This window comes from Strongylocentrotus purpuratus, unplaced genomic scaffold, assembly GCF_000002235.5.
Source record: "Strongylocentrotus purpuratus isolate Spur 01 unplaced genomic scaffold, Spur_5.0 spur5_scaffold_5, whole genome shotgun sequence".
NCBI lineage: Eukaryota > Metazoa > Echinodermata > Echinoidea > Camarodonta > Strongylocentrotidae > Strongylocentrotus > Strongylocentrotus purpuratus.
The window spans coordinates 13039436-13064390 of record NW_022145611.1 but is presented as its reverse complement, the minus strand read 5'-3'; the positions used below and the strand labels follow the sequence as shown (position 1 = coordinate 13064390).

General features: G+C 34.9%; 1 protein-coding gene across 1 annotated transcript; it reads left to right on the top strand.

Annotated features, from left to right (window-relative positions):
• The first annotated feature begins 1111 nt into the window (after positions 1 to 1111).
• On the top strand, positions 1112 to 24955 carry LOC579845 (protein SpAN). The gene is made up of 15 exons (XM_779939.5): positions 1112 to 1280; positions 3112 to 3126; positions 4473 to 4526; positions 5348 to 5362; positions 5996 to 6022; positions 7852 to 7875; positions 9324 to 9384; positions 10267 to 10429; positions 11040 to 11112; positions 12191 to 12385; positions 13145 to 13274; positions 15416 to 15553; positions 17529 to 17650; positions 19064 to 19185; positions 23550 to 24955. Exons 1-15 carry the CDS (start codon positions 1203 to 1205, stop codon positions 23677 to 23679), a joined length of 1347 nt encoding a protein of 448 aa, XP_785032.4. The 5' UTR covers positions 1112 to 1202; the 3' UTR covers positions 23680 to 24955.

The window sequence follows — 24955 nt, the reverse complement described above, 5'->3', positions numbered from 1 at the left end:
AAAAATGGAGTGAAGTCTTTTGCTGTTAATTAAAATCTGATATTTAATTAAAAGTTGGACTATAGCATTCCGATATTTAATTAAAAGTTGGACTATAGCATTCTTTAAAAACAATAATGTTGATATCATATTGAAATTAAATTTGTAATTTATTACAACCTTTCATGACAGAATGATGTCAAAAAATCTCCTTCTGATAATTTTTTTGTCCAATTCGTTAAAATTGGAATGATGTCATTAAACTCACTGTTATATCGATGTTAAAAAGGTAGTTCATTAAAAACCTCTGATTGTCTTAATAATCTCCTTCGGATTAAAAAAAAACACATCCACCCTTTCTTTTAATTCGTTAAAGGATAATTCTAGTCCCCTCCCCCACCCCCAGGAAAAGTCGGATCTCCGAATTAAGAACAAAGAATATACCGAACAATCAGGCACATAAGATAACAATATTTGATTAATATTGAATTAATTAATGTCATAAACATAATGTGTTTTAAATAAGCACATTCACTGTGGCAGAGCGGGTCATTCAATTGTCCCTCAATGAAGAGGTTGCAGCTTCGAACCTCTGCCCGATACATCTCTCCAAATTCTTTACATTTCGGATATTAGAAATAAGCTCATCAGTACAATTAAAGGTCCATAACATATTTGTGATACACCGTTAACACTTTATATAAAAACTTTCCTATGTCATCGACATGTTATGACTATAACAACTTAACCGATGTTAGAGTATCACTGTTATAGCAATCTCTTTTTTTCTTTTAAAGTAAATAAAAATGGAACTTTTGAATCTATTACCAACAAAAAGTTTAGGCGTATTCGCACCAAAAGATATTAAGCCGAAAGGCGTTTTTAATGTGTGTATATTACCGTGAGTTAATTAATTTTTTTTTTGACACAATGTTTGCCCACAGAAATCAATATATTTTGATACGAGAATACCCTATTGACGTAATTACTTTGTTCTTTCTACTTTATTTTCTTTTATTCTGATACGGGGTCTTCAATCTTCTCTAATGAGGATTCTCTAATGAGGATACTGAAAGTGTTATTGAAGGAAGGGTATACTAGACGGGAAAATGTTATAAAAACCATCGACGCTATACTTCCATTCATCATTTCGCATCTGGACTCTCCCGAAGCAAAACGACCTATTGAATTCTGCTTAAAGAAATCTTGTCTACTTACCCAGGATGAAGTTTGCCGTGGCACTTTGCCTTCTCTTGTGTGCTATCGGTGTGATGACTTTATCATTGCCAGGAGCTGTGGAGGTAAGTGCTAGATTGTTTGTTTGTTTTGTCTTGCCTGTTTATTGTTTTCGTTTCATGACAGTTTTCTTCATTCACGTTAAAACCTTATCCTCACAAAAAACATTTTAGAAAATGAATAATTATAAAAAGAGAAATTAAAATATTTGAAAACATTTAATTTAAAAAAAACATAACATGGCAAAAAAAAATACTAAAAAACGGTTTCCGAGGAAAATATTAATCACATAGTGAGTAGGGCCTTTTTTGAGTGTAGTTACATTTGAATACATGTCAAACTTTTTTTCGTTTTGGCGCAACGGGTTTTTTGGGGGGAAGGGGCGATTTAGCGCGTCATATTAGGTCCAGTGACCGAGGAATTATTGGTCATACCAGGGATATCCCTGGTCATACTATGAATGTAATCATGATGACGGGGATGCATTTAAATTATGACCAAGCGGTATGAATTTGTCAATGTTTCTAAATAACGTTCGACCAATTTTCTTTGCTCCAAACAGTGAATTGTCATTTCGACCAAGGTTTTGGTCGGTTTTACAACCATAGGTCTAGTAGCCATCCATGTGTTATAAATACAAAACCCATTTAATAGGCCACTGTATTTTATTTGGGTTTAGGAAGTGAATAGAGCAAAGTTATATAAAATAACTTTTTAGTTGAAAATGCCAAATAATTCCTTTAAAGATTTACTTTAAGGAGAGGATGGCATGGTCCAAAGGATTTTCATCGCATTATGTGCATTTGTAAAGTCATTAATTAAGCTCTTGCTCATATGACTCTCTTTGAATTTATAATCAAACATCGCCATTTTTTTGCTGGGGGGTATTAGGTATTCTATTTCGAGATCATTTTCATTTATCAAAACCCACAACATTTGCTTTTTCAATAATTTTAATATTTATTGAAAGGTTTACTAAAAATACTAAAAATAGGAACCTGAGACCTAAATTACATACAGGTTACAATAAAAGCACATGAAATACTAACACGTACAGCTGTGATATCGTATCTTTCTTATGGTACTGAAACCTAATAATGAGAGAATTTTTGAGGATTAAAACCCCCCTGATCTTTTTAAAGGTTTGAAAGTAGATATGAGAAAGAAGCACTGCAAGTTTGAAGCCATGGGAACAAAGTTACAATTTAAACATCTTATGAAAAATATAGATATCGAACATCGTGATGAGGGAATTCTGTTTAAAAGAAATCAGCAGAAGAAAACAAAAATCGGGTATTTTTTTTTTGTTTTTGTTGAAATAAATCTTTATTAAGATAAAATCATGGATAACATCGTAGTACATAAATATTCATAACAAAGCACTTAATCACATGTCTAAATGAGGTCAAATAAAATTATATCTCTATTTACTTGATAGCAGATTTTAAATTAGTAATTGTCTTCTTCCACTTAATAATATTCAAATTCGTTGTCTTAGTTTTGTTTTCCTCTACTTCTATTTTGTATTTCAACATAAACAAAAAATATTTGCTTATTATTCTCGTTACTACATTTTTATTAAATTGATTTCCTACACTCGCTTTATAGATTGCAAATAAAGCATAATGAAGCATTAAATCAATATCTGTAAAAATCGGGTATCAACTGAGAACCGTAAACGTTATATAGATTCGGTATGTTCTTTTCATTTGACAGCTAGGAGTATGATCGTAGATATATTAAACACTGTTTAAGCTTATGAGAATCAAAATTTGAAAATAAAAAAGAGGCAAGTTGAAACGTATGAAGAACTGGAAGAAAAGCTATAACCAATTCCGGAAATATATTCACTATACAGTAAATTTCGTCTTTCTTTTCCTTCGCTCTCCATCCTAGGAGGAACAAAAGTCGGTATGTATGACGTTCTTACTTATATTTGAATGAAATTATTAATATAAATTCATAGAGTATATATTATTTTATATATAAACATGTATACATGATTTAAATGAGCGGGTGTGTGTTTGGGCGTGCGTGTGTGTGTTTGTGTCGGAATGAAAGTACAGCAAGAGCAACAAAACTCACGTATGTTTACATTTGTTGAGGTGTCGTGGTCGAGTGGATATGTCACCGGACTGTGGATCACAAGGTCCGCGGTTCAAGTCCCGCCGCGACACTAATGTCCTTTGGCAAGACATTGATCTACAATTGCCACTCTCCACCCAGGTGTTAAAAGGGTACCCGGTAGGATGCGAAAGTTAATGTGGTTGGATTAGCAAGTGGCGCTTGTAAAATGGCGACTGGCTGGAATGCTCCCCAGGGAGTGGAAAATGTGCATACATTGTGTTGCGGGTAAGCCTGAATCCGTTGACTGGGGTAATCATAGGAATAGGAAACTATGATCATTTTAAGAGGAAATTAAAGGAATACCTAATACTTGACAGTCAGAGAAGAGAAGTGAATGACATGTTATATGATTGAAATTTTTATTCTTCTGTCGGTTCATACTTTTTCATGTTGTATATACTTATGTTTTCGTACGTTATAGAAATTCTACAAATTCATCATTATTTTCCTCTTCTTCCTTCTCCTCTTTTTCTTCTTCTCCTTCTTCTTTTTCTTCTTGTACTTAATATCATTTCTATCATCAGTTTAATGTTGTTATTATTATTATCTTTAATAAGTAGTTCTTTTCATTTTCTTATCTGTCTGTAAATATTACTATTTTAACTTATTAATTTTATACATGTCTGTAAGGGACCCCACTGGAAATAAGCTCTCGAGCTTTCGTGGGTTATCCTGTTCAAGCTGACTTTTTTTTTTGATCTGTTATTATTGTATATTGTTGTATGTTGGAAGCTTGTCGAATAAAAATCAATCAATCAATCAATCATATGTGCTGCGCCTAGAAACAAAGTTTTAGGCGCATTATAAATGTGAGCTATTATTATTATTATCATTTGTACACCGTTGATATAACGATGCACTGAAAGAATGGATAAATCATAATCATGGGACATTTATTTTCCGAAAATGATATAACAGGCTTTTTTTTACATTACATAGTTTTTTTGCGACGGTATAAAGTCTTTTTTAGTCAGTCACTCAGAATCCATGCAACTAACTGAAACAAATATATATAAAGTTGCAATCAAACTATTATTCTACATGTACAATCATGTACAAACTTTTCGAATGTATAACATGTTGCTTTTAGTAACTGAACAAAACTGTTTTTGTCACGTCATTTTTTTCAGAGGGCGGAAAGAGAGAAAGAAAAGGAACTACCCGATAACTTCGGCGCTGAAAAGGTATGCATTATCATCACTTATAATGAACATAAAGGACAATAATTTTGTTCACAACACTTTTGTACACCAATATATAAGATAGACAAACAAAAAAGTGTTAAATACATGATTTCAACAAGCTATGTTTGAATCAGAACGTGTTTTCAATCATTTTCCTTTAGCTATACAGATCAGCTGGATAGTAAACCACTCTATCTAGCATATAGAATCTAAACCTTTTAGAAAGCATACTGCATACCTGTACGTCCCATTCACTTAATTTATTTATCTATTACAAAAATACAGGACAACATAACTATAGAACTGTTTTACATAATTTATAAAATATAATAATTTTGGACAGTAATAAAAATGATTGAAAGACGTCGATGAAAAGACTACAACATGCAACGGGTCTAAAACACGGCTAAATACCCTTCTACAAAACAAAATCCATTTAGCTTTGTGAATTTTCAGCTAATGGTAAGAAATTTCTATTTTCTTCCAAAATACCTTAAAACAACCTCAAAAAGTCGCTGTTAGATAAATTGTCGATAACTGTTATAATTAATGAAATGAATTTATTTCCACAAAACGTAAAATGAATAAGTACAAAAAGATACAATCGAATGAAGTGGAAGGATAACAAAATTATAAATACTTATTAGGATTTTGTATAATTTCTGGTGCAACATCCATTTAATGATATCTACCTCGTGCAGTCATCATGGCCATGCCCTTTCTTTGTAATGCGTCGATTAACAACTTTAACCTCTTCAGTTGGCATATTAGAAGACACACTATCAAAACGGTTCACTTTATCCATTTTTTTTTAATTCCAGCGGAGCGACGAAGCGGTAAGTATTTCACCTTTTTAAAATAGTCTATGAGAGTCTATTAATTTGTACAGTCTTACTTACATTGTTAAATGTCATGGAGACATCGGACACGGATGAAACTGTTGTAATTTCGTTTTAAATGTTATTACACTGTCTAAAAAGTGCTAGCTAAAATATTAGTTATGTTGGGTAAAAATGGCAACATTCATTTTTGTTGAGTTACAGCTAACGCACTATCGGGTAAAATATACCCAACATTAATTAACATTTACCAAATGTTGGGTAACATTCAACCAACAAACATGCATGTTCCTTTTTTTAACAAAAAATGGGTGAAAGTTTACCCAGGTCACTTTAGAATGCTTATATAATGTTTCACCGACGTCCTCTCATTAGCTCAGTGGGGGTAGGGAATTTGTTTTGTTCAAATTCAGTCACGGGGAAAGAAAGATAGATAGATGGATAGTCGGATAGACAGAGAGCGAGAAAGAGAGAGAGAGAGAGAGAGAGAGAGGAAGTGGGAGATCTGGATGCAATGGAGGAAAACTCAGGGTAGAGATTAAGTTGCCGTAAGAGGTTAAACTGCCCTTTCGCACAATAAAATAAATTGCATATTATTAATTTCGTAAATTTTTTTAAATTTTCAAATAGGAGTTCAAACGTGGTGATGATGAGATGGTATGTATGAAGTTTGCTCGATATTTTAGAATAAAGAATTGCAAAAACATTGTGGTATCAATACTGATGTTTAGTTAAAATATTTGGAATACGTATTCAATTTTTGAAAGGGGCTTAACGATATTTACATATTAAAGTAATATAATGATAAGGCTAGAGTTTGTACTTCATTTCTAGTAGACAGATAACATTTTTAGATCCTTCTCGTACTTTTTTCTTCGTAATTTTCGCATGTTCGTTCGTTTGTTCGTTAATTTTCATATTCAGATGAAATACAAATATACAGTGCTATATAAAAATAGAGAAATCAGGGATGTATGAACTTTGCTGAAATGTAAGTAAACAATAGCAATGAGAAGAACAAAATAAATAAAAAGAACAATGGCGTCTAGCTATAAACCTTTGGAAAGTAAAACCAGGATTCATTTGCTCTTGTAAATATTTAAAAAAAAGAGTTCGAATATGTTCAGATAGTAATATTAACACTACTCGAAAGTAAGAAACAAAATGGTCATACGCTAGAATAAGCACTTTTTTGTGACCAATATTTTTCATATTTAATCGCCACCTCTTGTTGGAACAATTTCAAAACAGAAAAGTCTATTTTTTACATAGAGATTGCCTGTGAAGTACATGTTTGTTCGATGCCGCCACAACAAACTCGACAAAAATGAAAGCTCTCCGAAACATACTTTCAACTTTTAATAATGATAATAATAATAATAGTAATACTAATAATAATCATCATCATTATCATCATACATTTTATTATTATTATTATTATTAATTTTGCCATTATTATCGTCGCTATTATTATTATAATAATTGTTACGATGATAATCACCGCTATTTTCATTATTAATCTAGCATAAATAATGATGATGATGATTATGATGATTAATCATAAATTGTTATAAACATTTACCATGCAAGATCGCGTATCATTCTTTTATTCCTTGTAATATGTTGATATAGTACTTTTATTTATTCTTATGTGCATGTTGTTTATATTTGTGAAAACAAGGTTGCGAGACAGATTTTGAATAAATATACCATTACATGATAATAATGGGGATAATAATATGGGTTAAGATAGCGCTTAATACATCGAAAAGCACATTTATTTCGATATGTCGTTTGTAGTAAAATAATACACTATTAATGACTATTTTAATCTAAAGATTCATATTGAAAGTTTCAAATGTACTAAAAGCACTCGCATTCGTTCATTTTATTCAAACTACTTTATAAAGCCATAGCATAACATAACTTCTTGTTCAAAATTAAACGAAAGAATTCTCCTAATTGTTCATTTTGCGATAATGAACCCGAGACTTACCTACATCTTTTCATTGAATGTCAGACTGTAAAACCCATTTGGGATGATACCATTAGAACTATTAATCAGAAGATTAATGAAGTAGTGAATTTTTCAACATTCGAAAGACTTTTTAGCTTTGAAAAGGATATGTTTTCGACCTATTTATTTCTTATGCTAAAATACTACATTTATTTATGCAAATTCTAAAGTAGAATTTTCAGGGTTTCAGAACTTACATTGACTATGATAACGATCTTGAACATTGTATTGCAAAAACAAAAAAATGCCCTTGCACTTTAAAAAATGGAAGTTCGTTTTATAATGTTGTATAGGTACATTTGCAAGTAATTGTCTGCATCTTGGATTAGGAGACTAGGAGAGTCAGAAGAAGAGGTAATAATCTCGCGGTGGCATGACGATCTCCGAACTATTTTGTTATTTGGTGACTATGTAATGTGTCATTTTCGGTCGCAATTTTACATTGTATTTTATATCTTTGATCCTATAGGAGTTCAAGCGGGCCAGCGAGGAGGTATGTATTCTAAAATTTTACCAGAAACTGGAACTATGCGCAACTATTTATAATAAACTGTACATTTGATAGATAAAGAGGACTGCGTTGATATATCTAACTAGAGAACAATAAATAATGTAATATATCCTTTCAAGTGTACGACAGTAATCATGGTAATCGGGGTATCCCTATAGACCGACAGCACACGATACCGACAATGCATTTGAGTACTCATTCTAACATGATATAGAAATATGAAACCACTATTTGATTTTGTATAATAAGGTGTATATATATATATATATCTATATGTGTGTGTGTGTATAAAATGCTGTTTGCCGCATCATGTATTACGAGATAAATATTTTGATTGTTTGGGACCCCTTTCTCAAGTACAGAGCGTATCAATAAAAAGTTTACCCAACTTTTGTAGCTCCTAGTTGAAAAGTCATAACCAATATGACTTTGAAATTGCTTTCATGATGAAGCGTAACTTATTTGCTGTCCAATGATACCCTAATCATAATATTTCTGCCACGGGTGAACGAGCACCAGGGTCTTTCAAAAGTCTTGTCAAAACCGCCTTGTTCCAAGTTTGGTAACATTGTTCAGAATGAGAGACGATGGTGCTAAGGTAGCGACTTCAATGCTAGATAAAGATAATCTGAAAGTTTGAGTGAAAACAGACCATTTTTAATGATAACAATTGGGGAAAACTTATCTGATTGATTCCATTTTCTTACAATTTAATTACATTTCAGGTGAATGTAAATCGTCACAAAGCAATTAATTGGCTCTACATAACATTCCAGACATTTAAGTGTTAAAGATTTTTATAAGCCAGTCTTACGTGATGTCTTATTTTCATAGAAAAACGGTTGGGAAAATTCAAAGATGGTAGCCATTTCCTGGTAGAGGTTGTTGTACAGTGACGCCTTCAAAGAAAACCATAAATATCTTTGTGGTTTAAGAATTTGTTCATGATTTTGTGCATGTTAGAGGGTTAGTACAGTAGAAGGAATATAATAAGTAGCATTTCATACAACAATTACGCATGTTTTTCATCAACCTTCAACAATGTTACCGAGTCACTTTAAGCAACCAGTGTGGGGTCAGGCCATATGCATGTGCTTCTTTGGTCTTAAATCCTTTAACAAGTTAAATTGCGCTTCGTGATTCAGTGCCTTATTATTTAAAATGATGCAATGTAACTAGGCTTTCACAGAAGCTTTTTTCAATCGACAGGATAACCTTTAATTATTTTAGACAGTCTACTAACTTCTTGTCTCAACATATCTAAGCTCCTTCTGCTCACTTGCCCACTCCGCCATTGTACACGCGTTAGGAGCATTGGTGTTTATCTCGAATAGCAAGGACATTTGTGATGATAAATATCAAATAATTGACAGCAGACTTTTGATGTGCACTGTATATTGACCATCGCTACATGATGTTTATCTTTTCAGGAATGTGAAGCTACAATCACAAAGTGGACGGATGACACTGTCTACTATGCTTACTGCTCAGGTAGGACCGTGGTTTTATAAGACCACTGCTGTATAGTTAATCTATAATGCTTTAACTAGATGTGAATATTGCATAATATCTTCTCTTTCTCTCACTCGCTCTCTCTCTCTCTCTCTCTCTGTATTAATCTTTCCCACCTCTTCATTAATCTTTCCCCCATCTTTGGTCTTCCCTCTCCTTGCCTCTTAGTATTCACATCTACCCCCTTTCCTTTCCCATACAGTGTACTCTTTTATCATTGTATTCACTGTTTCAACTTGTTCTCCCCCTACCCCTTCGATCGATCTGTCTCCCTCCCCTCATTTTCCCCTTTCCTCAGTTACCCTCTTTTTACATTTATCTCGTATACAACGTACTTACAAAATGTTCATACTATATTTCTTATGTATACTGCTTCTATGTTTTTCAAAGTATTGTCAACGTGCCTTTGTATATTTTGCATTGTCCCTTGTCAACTTACCATTTCAGCCAATGCTGCTGGTCACTTTTTATACAATAGTGAATAACAAAAATAAGTTAAAACATCAGAAGACATATCAATTAAAAAAAAAAAACGTTTTTGATCACTATTGTAAATGTTATGCATTCGCCAAAAAGTATGACAAGAATAAGTTAAACATTCCTTTTGCTTGTGCTGTAAATGTCATTTTTTGGCCACGGATTCATCATTTATTGATCTTCTTTGTCAAGGTCTACATCATTTTCAAAATTCAATTTTGAACTGTTTTGAAGGGTAACCACACTACCAAAGAATATACGCCTTGTTGTGATCAAGTGATCGCAAGTTCGGCAAGCTATTTTATAGATAGATATTTCTGGTCGGTGTGAGGTAAATTACTGAATTATTAGTAATAGGCAGTGATTTTTATTATTTATTGACAGCGGCAATGAAAAATAAGTATAGTCTGGAGGCGTTTGCACAAGTTTCCAGTATATTAGACGGTATTCTCACTTTCAAAGACGTCACAAAAGACGATTACGACTGCACAAATAATGCAGATAGGGAACATTATATCGCCGTCGTTGATAATGGTAAATCAGAGGGGTAAGTAAAAACAATTACGATGATTTATTACCATTCAAGATAAAACGAAATGGAAAAAAAAGATGTATAGGTGAAGACTTCACGTGCACACAAACACGCACACACATACACATAAGCACATACATACATATAATATATATTTACATAGACGTAAAAGGGTGTCAAAGGAATTGAATTGAAGCATCGTATAATACACATTTGATTAATTGTGTTTCATATTGATTGTATGCCTAATTGCTAGTGCAAGATTAATTACATTTATGTATTCTTGGTATCAGTATTTAAATTTTTATTCCAAAATTAATTTACTAGAAATATCTTAATCTCAAGATCATAACATGTTGCAGTGATTTGCCTTGAATGGACATCTTGACGGTCCCCCATTTACGTAATCATTGCATATTTTTCACATATCCACACATTTTGTGTTAGACCATAATTATCATTACCAAAAATGTATCTATATCGATAACAACATGAAAGGAACATAAAAATGTTCCATAATAATACAAGAATTAGACAATTTTTTATTGGTGTCACTGTTACCATGTGTAACAATGAACTTAACTTCTCTTTCAATTACATTTTGTCATGATGTTGTGAATTTTAGGTGCTGGTCTTACGTCGGAATGTTATCCGGTGAAAAACAAACGCTAAATCTCCAAACTGGCAAATGTACTTCAGTAAGTTTGGCGTTTTACTTTATTAAACATGTTGATGGCTTTTTAAAGTTTTTCTTTGTACCGTCCAAGGGTTTTAAAACTATGTACACTTATTCAATTTTAAGAATGGACCCAATTAGTCTCGCCTCTCATTAAGTTGTTTTTTAAATAAATTGAAGCACAATTTGCTGATTATCTTCAAATATCATCTAGTCTACGTTCCCAACGTATCCATGTATTAGCATTAAGCTGTTGCGATGAAATGTGATTGGCAAGTAAGCTATCAAACAATAATTGCAAACGTCTGCTTTCACCGGTACCTCGCGATATTTGGATACACCCGATGTCAGAACAACCATGATTTCCCACTTATAGTGCGGACAATTCATTCACTGCGTGCTTCAGAAAAAACACCATGTAGAGTTAATCAGTTAAATATCATATACCTTAGCAAGCGAAATGGCTCACTGGAAGAGCACTAGTCTCGTAACTGAGAGTACCTAAGTTCGAAACCAAGTCCATTCGCTAGTGCTCTATATTGTCGGGCATTACTCCTCATTACCAAGTCCCTCGGAAAGGACTTAAAGTCGTCGGTCCCCTTACTTACAAGCATACGCACGCTTTCTTGGCATTCATTTAAAATAAACCATCTAACCAAACTGCTAGGTATTTGACATCTTACCTTTCATCCATTTCTATCGATTGAATTATATTTTGGTATGGAATTACCTTTTGTAAATAATTGTGTATGTAAAATTCATAATAATGTTCAAAGGTAACAGACTCGATTAGAATTCATGCTATTTTCAAGTTCAGTTCAGCTCAGTTCCGCTCAGTGCGGTTCAGTTCCGCTCAGTGTGGTTCAGTTCAGTTCGGCTCAGTTCAGTTCGGCTCAGTTCAGTTCAGTTTAGCTCAGTTCCGCTCAGTTCGGTTCAGTTTAGTTCAGTTCAGTTCAATTCAGTTCAGTTCAGTTTGGCACAGTTCAGTTCAGCTCAGTTCATTTCGGGGCATCTCTGTTCAATTCTAGCATTCGGTTCTTTTAATGTTATCAATATGTTGGAGTATAAGACTCATTTGAATTCGATTATTGACATTGCAGGTGTATGTCATCATCCACGAAATCTTTCATGCTCTTGGCTTGCTCCATACACAACAAAGGCCGGATAGCCCGCAGTACATCACGGTCAATACACAGAATATCAAGGATGGCAAGGAAGGCAACTTCGCCATGAAGGAAAGCATGTGTACAACCTGTAAATATCAGACCTGCAGTCTCATGCATTACGGAAGGACCGTAAGTCTAGACCTGTGCAGACACATATATATATATATATATATATATCTTGATAAGCACTCTAACACTTTTCGTCAGCTTAGATTTGATTTGATTTGATTTCTTTTCATTGTCTTTTTGAAAAAAATTCCTACTAAGCAATACTAAGCTGTTGTAAAATTGTTAACCTCCTCAAGTGATATATCATTACAATAATTACACATTAGAGAGGTAGAAAATCACTTAGAAACCATGATGAGAAATAAATTCTAAAAAGGTCAACATTGTCATCCATCTGATCGCCTTTCAACAACTAAAGTGCATTACATGCCGGGATCTCTTTTAGTGTGACAGATCGCAGAGGTTAGCATAGACCTTTGTTGCACTTCACTCTTTTTTCACTCTCAATTCTGCGGATCCACGAGTCCCTAGTCTGGGAGGGGGGGGGGGACAAGTCCGAAAACCTTTGAATAGCAGAAAAAAAAATCATCACATTTTTCAAGCACCATTTCTGCTTCAAAATTGTCTTACAAAAGCTTTTCTTTCTTTCCTGTCCCCATTTAATTTTTTCCAATTTTTCTTCTTCAAAAACAAAGTATCAACCTTATAAAATTTACATAACACTAAATTTTAAAAGAATCCATTCGAAACGTCGAGATTATTAATATTTTGGTTACGTTTATACACACATTTCTTGTTAATATATTACTAACAACGACACAGCCTGATTTTATATGATTAATAACTTCTAATAAGACATTTGATTTACCTTAACTCTAGTTTTTCAGCAAAGGGGGTGAAACTATAACGCCCCTCGATCCTGACATGGGACCAGATCAAGGTAAGCAGAACCAAGTACAAGCCGGAGACCTCTGCGCCATTTATCTCTTGTACGACGCCCGTGAAAAAGGTAAGAATCCATTATAATAAATAAAATAATTAATCATAATGAGATCAGATAATTTTTTAATGGAACTGCACTTGTACCATGTTATATACCACTCTCTGTGTGTCTTTTCACTCCTTACACTCTGAAAAGTAAAGCGCTGTACAGTGCGTCCTAGAAAAACGGAACCGTGAATTATCGATGTTTTATCATAACTTAATCACAATTATAATTAATAAATGACACATATTTGTAAAGCTTAGATCCTCTTCTTTCATTTGATGCATATTTTACGCATGAGGGATTCAAATTAATTTGAAGAGAGGAAACAAAAAAAGTCATTAGGCGGACGGTATCTGAATTTCAAAGAAAAAAAAATCACATTTCCTGAAGGTTCAGTTTCTGCCCTTTCATATGACACGTCAACCATGAAAAATGAGCAAGGAATAACAAAGTTCTGTTTCGTTAAAGTAATGCTTGCATTTCCATAATTATATTAAACGAATTCGTTTTCACTTGCTGCCTGCCGTCAGAATTTACAAAAGACTCAAAGGGCCACTCTAACCAAAGCGGGCTAAAAAATGGAGAAAAAAGACATGTGGAATCATTTTTGACGGAGATCCCGAACATGACAATAATTTTTCTTAGAAATCATCAATGATTCACGAATTCTGGAATCTAGCTTTAAAAATGACGACTCAGAACGCTAAGAAAAAAAGCCCGGTTTCGGAGCTGTATTGCGCACTAGCATATGACGTCACTGTAGGCGCCTCTCCGGTGAAAAGGAGGGTGATTTAGGCATTCAAATGTCTTTACAAAGGCAAACTATGAAATTAGTTGGGGGAAAAAAGACATTTTGTAAGGTCCTCAGTTGTAGGTATCGTACATGCTGAAAGACGTCAAATGCGTCATCAAGGCCACGTGACCGAATTACATTTTTTCGAAGGGCGTAGTCCAGTAAGCGTGAGAACTGAAAAATGGATGGTTATTATCTTTTTGGGGGTCATTTTAGAGATTTTCAGAAAAATCAGGGGCTGGAATATTGATAAGTCGAGGTGTATTCATGTTTTGAAAGGCTATGTTAGTTGGGTTAGAGTGGCCCTTTAACTCCGTTTCGTTGACAATCAGGCATGCATGAAGTCTTTCGTCTATGGCTGATCGTCAACGAAACGGATTTAAGTCTTTTGTCAATTCCGTTTGCTGCTATGGCAGGCAGCCAGTGAAATCGAATTGGTTTAATAAAATTATTGTATTATAGCTTTACAAATATGTGTCATTTATTAATTATATTTGTGATTAAGTTATGATAAAACATCGATAATCCTCGGTTTTGTTTTTTCTGGGACGCACTGTATAAGAGAGCTGTACACAGGACGTTGTAAGGGGTGCTCGTTAAAAGACAACACAATGTGCTAGATCAACACTCGTATACTATAATGTTTCGTGGTCGAGTGGATATGTAAAGGACGTGGATCACATCACTAATGTCCTTTGACAAGGCACTAATCTACATTTGCCACACTCGATCCAGGTGAGGTAAATGAGTACCTGGCAGGAATTAATTTTTTGAAAAGCCAGATCGCCATAATGGCAGCCATGCTATATAGCCGGGGTAAAATATTGTGGAGCGCCAGGAGTGCCAAGTCTGACAGACATGAGTGCCATGCAAGAACCCACTGTTATTATATATTATAATCAAATAAATGCTCTATAGTTCATCAACAGAACAAGCAATAGTGTAACACTGAAGGTGCTGCTATTATAAACGTGCTCTCAAAACTAAAAAATGTACACAATAAAAAAACGGACGAAAATAAGTATGTTATGGGGTTTTAAAGTTTCGCACAAATTTCATGAAACAGTGATGTGTATCATATAGGCTGTATGCATATGGCGAGTTGATGATGTTATCTCCTCACTTTTCTTTATTTGTTGTGTCACAAATTTAACGAAAATATCACTTTTCTGCCCTGGGAATTAAAAAACTTGGCTTGAATCTTCATTCAATACTATTTATGTCCAAAATGGTCATTACTCATTTACACTTATTGTAATATAAAGGAATTTTGTATGTACAGGTGTGAATTATTATGTAATATGTTCTGTACAGAAAAGAATACATAAAGAAATGCATCAATCTGTGCATTCTTTTTTCTCTCTTTCAGAAACCTGCAAGGAAGTTGATGGAGACGGAAATGACTATTGCCTTTGGGGTACTGGAAACGCCTACAACTTTAAATGTTGCAGGTGCCCAGACCACTTTACAGGAGATAACTGCGGGACGTTTGATGAAAATGCTGTGTGTAAGTAATTAGTGATCAGAGCGACCAGCTCAACTTATCCTTTTCGTCACTTTTCCTCTCACATACATTACCATGTCTCCTATAGCAGGTATTTTTGGGTCAACACCTTAACACAATGATGGGTTGTCCTATATCTATGCGCATACGTGTGATGCCAAGTGAAAGGTTGAAAGGTTGAAAAGTTAAAAGGTTTGTTTTATTTATTAAACGGCCCCACCTGGTACAAAGAGTTTACAGCTAAGACATTGAAAAAAAAACAGCTCTTGCGATTCGTACGTCCTTGTGTTCCAATACTTCACGTATACCGTGCGCGTATCAGGACAATTACCCCCTGGGCAATCACCCCCCGGGCAAATACCCCCCGGAAAACTACCCCCGTAGGACGATTACCCCCCGGAGAATTACCCCCCGGAGAATTACCCCCCGAGGACAATTACCCCCCAAGGACAATTACCCCCCGGAAAATTACCCCCCGGAGAATTACCCCCCGAGGAATATCTTACAAGGCCACAGAGGATGTATAATTCCTATACGAAACTACTTGTTGTGATTTAAAGGGTTTTGGAGATGAATTTCACTATTTTTTTGTCTGCCCTTTTTTCAAGACAGATCGACAGTTTGTTGGGAGTAACCCTTGGCACAATTCACATGGACAAATTGTTTAATAGATCTAGTGTTAAACTATGAAGAAAACTCGTAAGATTCATAACAGTAATAATACAAATCTTTTCGTTGGATCCTAAGGCTGAAAGGCATGGTCCTATATTTGTATATAAACATGTAGTTACTCGTAGTAGTGGACAAACCAAAGCACGAGATATTTTAGACTTATAAACTTTAAATTGTAAAATGAATACTTAGTCTTTAGCTCATGTTTATTTTATTTTAGAAATACAAAAATGTATATGTCTATGTATTTTACTATTATGTCTTACTTTGTTTTATATGTCTTTCTCTATTGTATTGTAAATATGTTGTGCTCTCATACCCCTAAAGGAGGTCAATAGTAAGCAAATAACTACCGTTACTAAAGGTGATTGGACAAACTATCACTTCCGAGGCGATCTGGATGTTTCTATCTTTCCGAAGTGAAGCTGATGAAAGATAGCGTATACATTCAGATCGCCGAGGAAGTGATAGTTTGCCATCGCCTGAAACCATAAGGTGATTATTTGCTTTATATTTCACGCCGGAAACATTTCACCTTTTCCATCATTTTAGATCAACAATTAAGTCATCAATTAACAGCTAACAAACGGTGTACGATACGTACATTGCATGCAGTATGGTGGAGTGACCATTATCGTTCGCGCGTGACCAAAGTTCGCGTATTAACACTAAAAGCGCTTAAAGAGGAGAGCGATACGCAGCGTATACAAGTAAAGTGCCTTGCACTGTGTAGATAGGACTTCTATCTTCAGTGAAAGTGCGTTGCACTGTGTAGGTAGTAGCCAATCTACACAGTGTAACGAACTTTTTGCTTCTCCCAGCAATGATGGGCGAACTATCTTTCATCACGTGATTTACTTTTGACCAATCGTAGAGCAAGATTCTTAGTATGTGGAATTTAAAGTCAAATAAATATAAATCTTAATCTAAATCTATTAACGTTTGGTAAATATTTGTAAAGTTTGGCTAACTTCGAAAATAAAAATGTGCTGGGTTGATATTAAAGGTCGATAGGCATTAGGCCCTCTTTCAATGACCTAATAGAAGTAGGGGCTAAATTTAGACATCTGTGCTTGTTTTTTCGTTTAATATTTCAGTATTCAACATGTAGAGAGCGAAAAATATGAAGTACTGTTGCGAAAACGGACATGACCTTTAAACAATCAGGGAAGGTAGGGGGAGGATGTTTAGTCTGGTGTTTTTTTTTTTCGGGCTTTTTCTAGTCGGAAAAAAAAATCATTAATTCGAAATATAAAGATAACTAAAAAAAGTAAGAACAATGATATTGCGATTCAATCTTTTTCAGCTGACAATTCTGGCGAGAAACATGAGGTGACCCAAGGTGGAGCTCCTGTTACTGTCACGTCTCCAAACAATGCTGCAGGGAGTTCGTACCTTCCGAGCACAAAAAAAACTTACTTCATTTCGGTAAGTCTTCTTCCGTCCCGAGGATGGGATGTTAAATGGAGGTCCTGTGTAGAGGAAAGTCACCACCTGTGCACGCTAAGAACCCACTGCACTATTTGTATAAAATAAGGGGGAAGCCACAGTGTAGTGGTCCACCTGCATGCCCCCATGCAATGAGTTATACAGGGAGGAGAGACCCGTGGGTAATAGTGATTCAGTTCGCTTTTCCCCTCTTCAGCACTGGTGACGCCAAATACTTATACCAATAACAATAACAATTACGATAATAATAACAATAACTATACTACTACTACTACTACTAATAATAATAATAATAACATTATTATGAAAAATATTAATAATAATATTAATAATCAAAATAATGATAGTTATAATAAAAGTTATAATTATAATAATAATAATACTGGTATTAATAACAAATAATATTAATAATGAGCATCTAAGTTCTCCGTATAAGGATCGTATGGTGCCGAAATCATCTCATCATTTAATGTTAGTTGAAAGAATGTTATTTATCATAACTTGAAAATGTAGAAGAAATAAGTAATCGTAGCGGTAGTAGCTTTGTGAGTGTGTGTGGAGGGGGGGGGGGGAGGTAGTGTAGAAGGATGCCTTTAATCACTGAAATGGAATACTATTTTGGGGGTGGGGTTGCTCGGAGGCCAGGAAACTCCTAGATTGTATTTGTACGGCTCTGACAGGGAGTATATGTTGCTTGTGTTGGTGGTACATGTAGTATGATGGCTATGATGAATATCTTCTTTAAATATTTTTTGAACTAAGATGATTAATAGATGAAGTTCATGTCTTGTAATGCCTAGGTATAGGTTTAACTAGGTAAAAGGGCGCAATTAACGGCAACATAAGGAAAGGGGGTGAAGTGGAACAGGAATCATGGTACGGGACTTTTCACTTTGTATTTTTTTTATTGTAGCCTCTCTATTTGTATATGGTATGTAATATACATTATATACTACATGTAATGACACGTGTGAAGGGCAGGCGCGTACGCAGGAGGGGGGGGGGGGGGGTATGGGATTAAGCCCATTTTAAGTGTATGTTTTGTGTATGCTTATTTGGAAACCCCCCCCCCCCCCCCTTTTGATTTTTTTTTCGAATTTCTTTTTTTTTTTTAATTATAATTTTTTTTCTTCAAATTTCGAGACAAAAAAAAGTGTCCTCTTTAACCCCCCCCCCCCGTTTATTCAGCGGCTGGCTGAGTCGTTGCCATTTTTAGTGTCGGCTTACCCCCCCCCCCCCCCCCCTCCTTGAAAAAAATCCTGCGTACGCCACTGGTGAAGGGAATAAGCCCGTGGATGTACTGTCACTGTTTATCTGTTTTATTCATTTTTAACGATATCACTCTCTTCCCATTCGAGAAGAGTTCCATTCATAGTATCATTCTTTATTCAGGCTCCAACTAACTGTAACGTACAGATGTCTGCAGATTTCATCTCCGTTGAAAATGACGCATCGTGCTACTGGGATCAGCTCCGTTATTGGAGTGGAGAATCTATACTTGACTGCCCGGAAACGTAAGTCTGTCGTTTCTATATTCATATTAAAAAAAAATCTTATTCTGAATTAAGTGGTATCCTGAAGGCCTGTACCTAGTCCAGAATCTGGCCTATTTAATTTTGATCTCCACCACACCAACGCTACCCCTCCCTACTTACTTGCTACCAGCCGATGATGGCGTGATCAATAAAATAAGACGCCCGGCGAAAAAAATAGTCCAGACAAAAACCTAGCGACCTTGTGACAGGGTCAAAAGATCAAGCTTTATATTACGTAATTTTGATAGCGCCCTATCATGCATATTCATACATGTATCGCTGTGTACTGTGTGACATTTCGAACTCCCCTGCCCTATGCACAGATTCCTAGTATACTTCGCTGCACGAAACGGTCCTCAGGCTGGGCTGGTGAGCGTAATTATGAGTTTGTTGATAACGCCATCTTCGACGGCTTGAATCAAGTTTAGGGAAATTATAAAGGGCCGTGCAGATTCTGGACTAGCCTGTACCCAGCATGAGGGTGTTGATGTATGCGAGGACAAGGGATTTAAATTTTGTGATTAGGTTTAATATGTAGAGGTGTCTTGGCCTAGTGCATATGTCATCGGACTGAGAATCACATAGCCTTTTGACAAGGCCTCGTGACTCTGGCTAAGCGGCTGAGATGAGTCTAGATACCCGGAGTGAACGCACGACCGAGTGACGAATGTCACGAGGCCTTTTGCAATGTAGGTTTCACTGCTCCGCATGAATTATTCATAGATACATATTATCATGCCTATACGCCTACTTTGGATTTATAGACCAATCATAACGGCGATCTCCCAGTCGGCTTCGTTCGTGATTCGTTCCATGTAGAGGTCAGTTGTCTTAGCACGTACGTAATAGTTCATAGTAGGTCCAATTTTCGTACTACGTAGAGTTTACTGTGTAAGTGTGTGTGTGTGTGTGTGTGCGTCTGTGTGTGTGATGGATACTATATGCTGACGTCGTGCGAGGTTACGTTCGCTGATTGGACGCTCCATTTTCTGAAGCGAATTCCAGTCGGAAACAGTGGTTAACATAAGAAATCCAAACCAGATTGATAAATTTCTTAGACTTATCTAAGGCTTTTGATTCTATGGATCACTCGATACTTTTATTTAAACTACAACAATGTGGAATACGAGGGGTTGCATTAGACTGGTTTAGGGACTATCTTTCAAACAGAGTTCAACATACTTTTGTCCACGGTGTTTTGTCTTCTTCGTTAAATGTCTTTATTGGGGTACCTCAGGGATCAATACTGGGTCCCCTGCTATTTGTTTTATACATAAATGATCTTTGTAAATCATCTAACTTATTAACCTTCTATCAATTTGCTGATGACACTAGTATATTTTTTTCATCTAAAGATTTGAATAATACTGTCCGCGTTCTAAATAATGAGCTTAAGAATATATCTGACTGGTTAAAAGCAAATAAATTGTCCCTGAATGTTGACAAAACTAAATGTGTTTATTTTCGAAAAACTAAATATAACATAGGATCTAAAATTTCCAAAATTTCCGATATAGCTAGCAATAACGCTCCTTTAATTAATAACGATAATATTCCCATTTATATTAATAATAAACTTATTCAATTAAGTAATTCCGTTAACTTCTTGGGTGTCGTATTAGATAATTGCTTGGGATTTAAGGACCATATCACAAATGTTTTACATAAGATCAGCAGAAATGTTGGCTTGATAAATAAGCTAAAATATAGTTTGTTACCCGAAAATTTGATAACATTATATCATTCCATTATTTTTCCTTATTTGAAATATTGTAATATTGTATGGGCCACTAATGCAACACAAACTGAATTAGACTCACTATTTAAAGTTCAAAAGAAATGTTTAAGAATAGCTACCAATTCTCATTATCTAGCACCTTCCGCACCTTTGTTTAAGAAGCTATCGTTGTTAAATATATATGATTTAAATAAGCAAGAAATCGCAACATTCATGTACAAATATAAAAACAAGTTATTACCTGCCCCCTTTTCAGACCTCTTTCAATATGATAGTCAGATTCATAATTATAATACACGGCTTACCAACAAATTTCATTTATGGTCTGTTAAGTCTAGTTATGAAGCTAAATCAATGAGTTATCTAGGTCCTAAACAGTGGAATATGATTCCCCAAGTAATAACGAAATCACAATTCATATCTTCCTTTAGAAAACAATATAAAATCTTACTACTAAATAATTATTAATCAGCACAGTTGTTGATTTTTGTTTTCGTTTTTTTTCTAGTTTTATATCTGAACCCTCTTTCATTGTTATCTTGTTTTCCTTTCCTTTCTTTTCCCCCTTTATATATTGTTTTTCTTCTCTCTATTTTGCTTTCTCTTGTTTCATAGGTAGCTGAAGTGTGTGTACTTTGCTTATTTTACTTAATTTATTGTTGTGTGCTTATAATATGTTATACATGTATTTCTTTTTGTATTGTTTTTCATTCTTTAATGGGCGATCCAACTTCACAGGTTTTCGCAACCGCATATAACCTTTGTAAACATAGATAAAATTTACTGTTACTTTGTATATTTTTATTTTTATATTGCGAAATAAAATTGAATTGAATTGAATTGAATAAACGCTACTTGGAAGGGCTTCTCGCTCTCTCGTTCACTCGGGTTTTCGCGATTAGTCTCGTTTTAGTCGCTCGGCGTCTATCAGACATGTGGCCTTGTTTAAAGGCTACGAATCACATGGATCGAGTCCCACCGGTAGGAAGAAATTCCTCGAATGCCAGAGCGCCTTGTCAGATGAACGCTTTCAAAAGTCTTCGACCTCATCTTTCAGCTCATCCATCGTTCTTAATTATTTTTAAAGCGATATTGTTACTTCATCAAAGTAAGGCATTAGCAACAACAAAAGTCATTGGATATGGTATTTGATTATGAAACATCGCACCCCTGATTTTGTTGCGGTTATTATTAGTTAGTTGCGTTATGGGGCACTAAAACAATGGGGGGGGGGCACCGGTCTTTTTAGGGAAATGAACTATGACTTTAAAAGGCTACCGATTAGAGAGGGATGCGGGAGGGTGTCCTGGGGCGTCTTCTTTTCTCATCCTTTTCCCATTCCCCCTGTTTATTTTTCGATCACTTGGTAGGGGGTGGGAGGGGGGGCACGTGCTCGCCGCTATGCCGCTGTTTTTAATGTACATGAATAGATTATCCAAGTACACGCAAACTGTAATTCAAAGTACCTCCCCCTTCCCCGTCCACGTAAATTAGGGCTACGAAAAGTGATTTCCTTGCTATAATTATATGGCTCATAAATGGCTCGGTTATTTGCCCACCCTCTCCCTTGTCCTTGCCTCAGTTACTTGATGATGTTCGCTGTGATTGCGCATGACAGCAGCATTGCAATTCAACCTTTTTAGGAAACGCTATTTTACCTACTACTGCCATTTGACTTTAATATCCCCATTATCCTCGATTTCGTATCACCCAGTGCGATTTGAATGCTCTTCGAATTCTTCGTTTCAGTGCAAGAGATTGCTAAATCTCCCAAAACTCTTCCCGCTTGCTTGCTTCGGTCTTTCGTATTATTATCCCACTAATCTCATGAAGCGGCTGAATCCGATGGTTTTAGTGAGGTAGCCATCGATAAGCACCTGTATGGATTTGATTTAATTTTCCGTTTCAATAGAAGCATTACATGATTATTGATATACATAAAACATTGTACTAAATTCGTTAAGAAACAGAATAGAAATACTGACACCTGAAACTGATCACGAAATATTATTGACCTGAATGAATGCATTGAAGCTAAGGGGCATGCTCAAATAGCAATGTTTGTATGGTGCATCCCCATACGAAAGAGTTTCGTAATGACTGAAAAATTTGGTCAAATCATAATGATCTAATGTACATTATAATAATTCATGTTATAAACGGTAAAACAATATAATGATTAATTGTACATCGAACATGACATGGTTTCAAGTATGTCGAGAAGTTGAGTCAAACAAACGGTGAGTGATTTTGAAGGGGGAAAATATCTGAATACTTATTTCAGATGAAATATTGTAAATATATATAAATATTGTTGTCAATATCTAAAACCAAATTGCCAAATGCTTTATTTTCAACCCTAGACCAAATAACATCTAATCGTGACCTAAACCTAAACCTATCCTCAAAACCAATTGCGAAACTAACTCTAGCCCTACACTTTTGAGCGAAATAAAGCCTGGAGCAATAATCACCAGAGCATGATATGCACAGAACGACATATTATGTTGGCGGTTTTTATTCAAGGTGACGTAAATCAGTTTACAGTGGCATATCTGAACAGGCCTCAATAATGATAATAAAATTTTCATTTTTGTTTCGACAGGATTTGCGGAGAGTACACAGACGTCACGTATACCTCCAAAAGCAACTTCTTTATGCTTGAATTCAATTCTGATGACATGTATAACGAGAAGGGATTCATCATGTCGTTCGAGGCTGTGAACTGTACATAAGAATGAATCGACAGCGTTACGTACGTACTGCATCATATTGGGAGGTTGATTTCAATGTTATCCAGTCTGGCTATTAAATAATTTCAATAATGGGTGTAATTAACAAAACAAAAAACATTATCAATCAAAATAATAGTAGTAATAATGATAACAGTTATAATAATGATGATCATGACAGTTATCATAATAACATAAATACCGTTAATATACAATACTGGCAGATTACATTTTAAAGTACGGACAGTAACATATCCCGAAGTATTGTCTCATTCAACTTTGTATCAAAATTATTTTCGAGAATAAATATATGAAATGGTTTCATAAATACCAATATTTATACACAATTCCTGTAACGTGACATTAACGGTTATGAGCTACGAGTTGGACACCCTTGTCTTGCAGTATGATTACAAACGCAAACATTTTCGACTACGGAACTTCAATTACGATCATGGCTCAAATCATCCTAGGACTAGGGAGTCTTTCTGGACCACAGAACTCTATCCTAGATGAGAGCTTATATTTAGTAATAATTTCAGTAAAAAGTTCAGTATTTCAAATCACTCAAATATATGTTAAGTCTATACTTTCTTATAGACACGGTTGACACATGTATTCATCTAGTGCTGTTTGTGGTTCTTTTACGTTGTAGAGATATTATCTATATATATATGTGAATATGAAATAATGTCCTTCTTCGGAATCGCTCTCAGCTGTTTACGATGTATCTTTCAACATCTTTCGATATAATTCCCATATAATTCTATTAATTATATTACAAGAAATAACAGTACATTCTGAACATCGTTGTTTTTTGAGGGAGGGGGGGGGTGGAAGGAGAGAGAGGTTTGATGGTCTGTATTTGAAATGCATTTCATTTTGATTCCATTATTTGTGATCTCTTTCATCAAAACTATTGGTAATAATTTGACAATGGGGTTGCCAAAACCTTTCATGCCTGGGATTTCGAGACCAACACCATTAAAAAAAATAAAAATAAAAAATTGATTACAGTAATTAAGTGAAGGTCATGGGGTCAAACATCAATAAAATTGTAATACTATGAAGAAAAAAATGGATTAACATATTATTTTCTTTTGAATGGTTCGTAACATTCTATTATAAGTAACTTTTTAAGGGGTGTCATGTCAGCAGCGTTCCATTTTCCCTTAGCAAATCGTCTTGTATGTATTGTAACAAAAATATATCTTCTCAAATATTTTAAATTAGTGTCTATATCTTGAATACTGAACTATTAAATCGTAGTAACTTGCAA